The sequence below is a fragment of the Macrosteles quadrilineatus genome, unplaced genomic scaffold (genome assembly GCF_028750875.1).
Source record: "Macrosteles quadrilineatus isolate MER2022 unplaced genomic scaffold, UCM_ALF_1.0 Scaffold_1__1_contigs__length_201487025, whole genome shotgun sequence".
In the NCBI taxonomy this organism is placed as follows: Eukaryota; Metazoa; Arthropoda; class Insecta; order Hemiptera; family Cicadellidae; genus Macrosteles; species Macrosteles quadrilineatus.
Window position 1 is genome coordinate 33131942 of NW_026542594.1, and position 7329 is coordinate 33139270.

Here is a 7329-nt window from a genome sequence, read left to right on the forward strand (position 1 = left end):
ACTGTATTTACACAAAAACAACAGAATATTCCTAAAATGTAACATTGTTACATGACAAAAATTGAGCTAGAAGGAGTGGAGTTATTTTTATACCTAATTCCAGCAGTCCTCTAAATAAACACGATGTTACCTTGACCGTATGTTGACGATTATGCCGTAACCATTACATATGCTGATGATGGTGCTGTGACCGCGACATATGTTTACAATGGTTCCGTAACCGCGACATATGTTGACAATAGTACTATGACCGCAAGACGGAAAAAGATGTACTTTGTTCAGTAATAACATAAAAGCCCAGAATCGACGTCCACCTCTTAGATGCCCATATGGCCACCTTTTGAGTAACTCCTGAAAATATAGATTTTTCTTCTAGGAATCCAGATTGGCAGTAGGCCTAACGATATCACATTTTTAGAGCACTGTATACTATTTCTTCATATGGTTATTTTCTTCTTCACAGGTTGGCCCAGTGCAGAAACTGTGTATGGGGATAGAACCAGCATTCTATGTTGATTCTGGTCCTCCAGACTTCTTTGCATTCAATCCATGTGGGCATATGGCTACTGAGAAAACTGTCAAGTAAGTAATATATTTGAAAACAGTAACACCCCTTTTAACCGCAACTCGGAAAACCAAAACCGGTTTGGTTAATGAAAAATAATGGATCAGAAGGCGACACGGATCTCATACTGTTCCGCGATAAAGATCAAGTTTAGAAAGAATCAAAAAGCATTTTAAAAAACATATCTTGTTTATACAGTTGTAGATTTGAAAATGAAAATAATTAAAGTAATTTAAAAATACTGTAATGGTATCAGCAGTCTGACACATAATTTCTCCCATCAGCTTATCTTCAACCATTATCATAGACAAGCATATTAGAAGTAACTATGATATTTTATGGGAAACGTCACAAAAGTTGCAATCACTTTTGAACCGTCATTTTTACAGCGTTGGGAGTTATACCATTTTGTTTATTGAATTAAAATGAACATATGCTCAATTGCTCATGTACGTAACATACTGAATTTCAATCAAAATCAATCGAGTGGTTTCTTTGTAAATCTGATTTTTCCATTATTGCTTTTACGGCTTCTATTTTTCTGGTGTTTGTCTAATTTAAAACTTCATACGTATAATAGAAGTGAGATTATATATTTTTTTAATTTAAAGATTTCCTTTAATTACTACGCCACAAACTGTGTCGATTTAGTGGTACTGCATTTTATGAGTTTCTAGAAGGAGAAGGCCAAAAAATGAGGCTGAGGCCTAGCTTTCTATACCTCGCTTTTATGATACTTTATTGCCTGAAGAAACAAGCCATTACAAGCCTACTTTTGAGTAAACCAAGATCCTTTCATAACTTATTTATTATTTTCACCATATGTAAATTTAACCTCAAATAATGTGTATTTGTTTTGCAGGTACTGGGCAAACGTTGCTATACCACATGGAACCAATGGCTTTTATGCTTTCTGTCCATTCTGTGCCACCCCTCTGGAAGGAAATCCAGGATATGTGCGTCTTATATTTAATTAGAGTGTTATGGAGATTGTGGTTGTTTTCATTGTTTTTAAGACTAAACTATCTTTAAGTACTTAAAATAATGAAGATGCCTTGTACTTTTGTGATTCAACATGAATTAGCCAATTCATATCATTTTTATAAGAATGAAACAGTTAGGGGTTTTTTTTTTATAAGAATGTAATATTGTAATTTTCCTGGGGGTTTAAATTGATATTTGTAAATGAATGAATGAGACTATATCACTATTGTTCAATGTAATTGAAAAAATATCAAACTCCATAGAAAATAGGTCACCAATATTAAGGTCTATGTTTAAATTCTAAGACGTTTCTTCCCAATGCGATAACAGATGGCATTTTTGATGAAGTTCTATGGAAGTAAACTTACATATTTGAACTATTTGTTTATTAATTTGTTAGTTTATTGCTCACTGTGTAAACCAATCTTTCTTTGATGTTGCCTTTTTATTGTGCTCAAGGAAAGTTCTGGCGTGCAGACACTTCATGGATATACTTCATGGTATAGCTTGTAACGTCTCGTAACTATAACGGAGACCAGAGTTAATCTTGACTAAGGGTTGAAATAACTTTATATATTTCTTATTTGTTTAAAATAGCTATGATCTGTGATTATTACCAAACCAATAAGTGAAAAGTAACAGTTGTTTGTATTTTTTTGACTGATGTTTTTTTTGAACAAATTTGTTTATGCTATTTAAAACCTTAGTTTAAACATTTACGTATTGAAACATTTCCATTGTAATAACCTTTTATGTTATATGTTATTTTATATTTATTCATGTATATGTATTTATGTGTAAAATGTATGTTGCTTGTGTACGTGATCTCTTTTATTAGTGTTTTGTTGTGGCACTTGTACGATTGTGTTATTTATTTTTACCAACATTGTTTAATCTTAACAGAAAGGTGCATGTGTTTGTCTATAATGCTACATTAATTAATTTTAAAGTGACATGTACCCCTCAGGATTTATCTTGTCATTGAAACAACCACAATCAGATTAAGACGAATGTTTGATTTGAAGGCAATCTGATCATTCATTATGTCTACAGCATGTTATAAAGTTAGTTTAAATCACTAACTTCTCCAAAACTTGAAAATATGTTTTTAAAATGATTTATCAAAAAAAAGTTAATTAATGTTTAACGTTTTTTCATATTTCACTAATGTCATTTAGGCAAATCTCAGCTTTTAGATCACCGTATATGCCTTAAGTTTCTAAATTAATACTCATACTTTTGTATTATGATTTTTAGTTTTTATTTACAAAGTCTGTCTATTTACTTTGATCAGATTACCTACAATGCCGTGTTGCAGCCTTAGCCCTGACCAGTCTAATGTTGGGCAACCAAAAGACTGTTACTGTACAGTTGTACATAAAAATACAGTATGATAGTGTCTGTCTGTGTGTGTGGGTGCGTGTGTCAGAGTGTGTAAATAAGTGTCCAGGTCTTAAGTTCCAAACTGTTTAAGCACTCTTCTGTCCTCTTCATGTATATAATCTGCAATTATTTATACTTAAAATATGAAAATGGTTAAATTTAGGAAATATAATTTAATAATTTTAATGTTGACAAATTTAGTCTGTATATTTATTACACTTGAAAAAAATTTATGTGCAAATTATTTTTGTATTTCATTTGTTCAATCCTATTGCTTATATTGTGACGTTCATGCAAGAAGGTCATGTCAAAATTTAATACTTCTTTTATTGTTAACTAAAGCTAATTTGGAATGATAAACTACTTGACGAAAATGGAATTTAAATTCTTCATTTTTACTCCCAGTGCAAAACCGCTGGATCGAAAAGTAGCATAAAGACACGAGGATAAGTTGTTGATTTACACCCTTCTAGAGCTCCAAACTGCCCCAAGCCTCTCGGTTGGCGTCATACATGTCACACAGAATGCTGACACCTAGTGTCAGCAGCAATCAGGCCACACTTTCCATGCAACAACCAAACTTTTGAATGTGATGTAGCAACGCATATTAGTCCAGGACCTGACTAGGGTTCTGTGTGCATGTCATGTATAGAGAATTTTGCTTTTGCATTTCAATATAGGTGTCTTAGGAAGTGTTTTCCACTTGGGTGTCAAGTTCGCACCTGGTACGTTTTCGAGTTATGATGTCATCAAGATGGTGGCTCGGCAATTTTTAAATGCGTATATTTCGCAAACCGTTTAACGGATCGGGATGATTCTTTTTTTGTTTGAAAGATATTTTTACAAACAATATTTTTTGTAAACTTAATATTCACCCCACAATATTTAAAAACGTTGTTTTTATTGTTATTATATTTATTGTTTTGCTTATAACTTCTTAACCGCTGATAAAATCAAATACCACCCGTTGCAAAAGTTGCAGATAATTCTATACCCTTTCCAATGATACCAAACAATATGTGATTAGACCTAAAAATAAAGCAAAGAGATTGAATAAACCGTAAAAAACACTGAAAGTGGTGTACGGACCGGGAAAGATTTAGTCCTGGACATGACTAGAGTTCTGTGTGCATGTCATGTATAGAGAATTTTGCTTTTGCATTTCAATATAGGTGTCTTAGAAAGTGTTTTCCACTCGGGTGTCAAGTCCGAACCTTTTACGTTTTCTAGCTATGACGTCATCAAAATGGCGGCTAGGGCAATTTTTAAATTTGTATATTTCGCATACCGTTTAACGGATTGGGGTGATTCTTTTTTTGTTTCAAAGATAATTTTACAGGGAATATTTTTTGTATTTACATTTTTGTTGTAAACTTAATGTTTATCTCACTATATTAAAAAACGTGGTTTTTAATATCAATGTTTTTGAATTTTTCCTCATAACTTGTTAAACGCTTATAGAATGAAATAACTACCCGTTACAAAAGTTGTAGATAATTTTATGCCCTTTCCAACGATACCAAACAATTATTGTTTGAAACTAAAATTAAAGCCAAGAGATTAAATATCTGTTAACTAACAGTTAACATGGTAGAAAGACTGGAAAATATTGCGGCTGGAACAATTCTTCAAATGCGTTTATTTCACATACCGTTTAACGAACCGGGATGATTCTTTTTTTGTTTGTAAGATATTTTTTAAGCCTATTTTTTTTTTGTATCAACACTTTTGTTGTTAACCTACTATTTGTCCCACAATATTAATAAATGTACATTTAATTGTTGTTTTTATTTTACTTTTGCTTATAACTTTTTGACAGCCTATAAATTAAAATCCAACTTCTTACTAAAGTTGTAGATAATGTTTATACCCTTTCCAATGACACCAAACAATATGGGTTTGTAAATAAATATAAAGCCAAAAATTTAATAAACAATACATAAACACTGAACAAGGCACAACGTCCAGGAATGATTTCGTCCGGTTTCATTATTATGATATTTCTCCCGTTTATTCTACTAGTGCAAAATCGATTATCTTTAATAATATACATTTAACCACCTTTTTATATGTTTGTAATAATCATCAAAGTATTGAGCTAACGTGCATCCACTTTCTTAAGTTGCAGCACGAATTATTAGTTACTCAAGTAACAAAAACTTAATACTAAATCCAAACACATATACATTGACAAATGTGTATATTATTTCAACTATAATTATTTGCAAATTCAATTATTAAAACACCAAGATGTAATCTAAAAACTCCAAGATGTAAACAATTTATTAAATTAAATCCATTACACTAAATTGATTTAAGCTGTACATGTATTACATTTAATGTTTTTCTCTTATTGAGTTAGTTTCTGCATAGGCCTACTGCATTCAAAATTGAACTGCATCTGCAAAAAGCACAGCATGGGACTTGTTGTCTTTTGCAAATACATGATAATTTAGCACATTTAAGGCAGTTGCAAGGTCCGATGAAAGTTGTTGGTTTTTAATTTATGGGCTGTCAAAAAGTTATAAGCAAAAGTAAAAAAAAAAACAACAATTAAATGCACATGTATTAATATTGTGGGATAAATAGTAGGTTATCAACAAAAGTGTAAATACAAAAAAGATAGGCTAAAAAAATATCTTACAAACAAAAAAAGAATCATCCCGGTTCGTTAAACGGTATGTGAAATATACGCATTTGAAGAATTGTTCCAGCCGCAATATTTTTCGGACTTTCTACCATGTTAAGTGTTAGTGTTGGGTATCTGCGTTGCATTGAATTAAAGGTTGAAAATAAACTTATGATAAAAAATGACTAAAGAGCTATGTGGACTGTAAAATTGTGTATGTATATTTTGGAGAAACAATGAATTGAATATAACAGATGTTAATTAAATCAGCATAAAACAAATGTTATAGAGGAAACAAGCAATATGATTATTTGACAAAGAGTATCAAACAGTTAGTTAACAGTTTATTTAATCTCTTGGCTTTAATTTTACTTAATCATTAATTGTTTGGTATCGTTGGAAAGGGCATAAGATTATCTACAACTTTTGTAATGGGTAGTTATTGTGGCATAATTATATGCACACTTTGGTGATCTGGTCATGTGATTTATGATTCCGACCAAATCGTTCATGTTGGAAACGATAACTAGGCACATTATTTTAATCAGAGGAGACAATTTACCGCAATTCACAGGCCCTAAGAGCCAGCTTTGATGACTGTTGATTGATTAAACCATTATAACATCGAAATACGTGGATTGTTCAACATATTGAATATTTAGTATATAGATCGATTGGACACAACAACAACTAACATTTGAATAAGTGATCAATTATAAATGACATAATAAATGATCTGCTAACTGCTAACTGCAAGGTCATGCCGATTCAGCACAATACATTAGACGGGTCTTAACAGACCTCGTTTTGACCGATAATCGGATTATCCGCCCTCGCTTGTAAAATATTACAGGTTGTTTCAACCAATCTTGTTTCGAGAGCAGTTGCATTTAACCGCCACTTTCTAAGTCTATAGGTATTTCCGCTCCCACGCTTGGCAATTGGATCAATATGCTGAACTCTACATGATGTTATTAACCCTTACCACGCTACAGATATGATTGATTTTGTAGGGGCGGACCTTGTCCTGTTGCACGTCAGCCACTGATGGGCTTTTTGCGCTCCCCACATGGTACTTCAGAGTCCGTCAAACCTGAGTTGTTTAATGAACTTCAGCATCCTATCTTTGAGCTCCTCCTGAGGAAGGTGTCTGCCCCTTGTCATTGCACCAAGACTACTGTCCCTTACCTCATTCAGAGCTGTGCAGTTGTAGAGTAGGTGATCAGCAGTCTCCTCTGATTGCCCACATTTCCTACACGCAGTGTCACCATTGTGGATCCTCAAGCGATGCAGGTGCAATTTCAGGAAGCCATGTCCAGTGACCATTCCTGTGATCTGTCTGAGTTGCCTCCTGTCTAAACGTAGAGCATTGGAGGCAACCGTCTGGGAAGGGGAGAAGAGGGTGAGCTTACTTACCCTATGGTGCTGAAGCCTAACCCGTCTTTTCCTGTGTTCCTCCTGAGCCCATGAAATGACTGAGTGACATGCATGCCCACGAGAGATTCCACAGAAAGGCTGTGGTCCCACGAAGTCTGAGGCTGACACGACATTTGCTAGCCTGTCAGCCACCTCATTCCCTTCTATCCCTGAGTGCCCAGGAACCCAACAGAGTGTTACCTTGTTGCGCCTGCCCAGGTCACATACCGCAGAAAGGCAGTCCCAGACCACCTTATAATTGAATTCATAGGAGTCAAGCGCTTTGAGCGCAGCCTGGCTGTCTGTAAAAATGGAAATGTTGATGTCCCTGAAGCCTAGCCTCAGGGTTTCC

The 7329-nt window shown here is 33.9% G+C and overlaps 1 protein-coding gene across 2 annotated transcripts in view; it reads left to right on the forward strand.

The window, feature by feature from the left end:
- The window catches only part of LOC128982183 (protein pellino), a 137104-nt gene extending 133928 nt beyond the window's left edge, over nt 1–3176 (forward strand). For both annotated transcript variants that reach the window (XM_054401249.1, XM_054401254.1), the window contains exons 9-10: nt 464–582; nt 1428–3176. In XM_054401249.1, the coding sequence (XP_054257224.1) occupies nt 464–582; nt 1428–1542 (234 nt within the window). In that variant the 3' untranslated portion in view covers nt 1543–3176. The remainder of the gene's footprint in view (nt 1–463; nt 583–1427) is intronic.
- Nucleotides 3177–7329: the final 4153 nt, after the last annotated feature.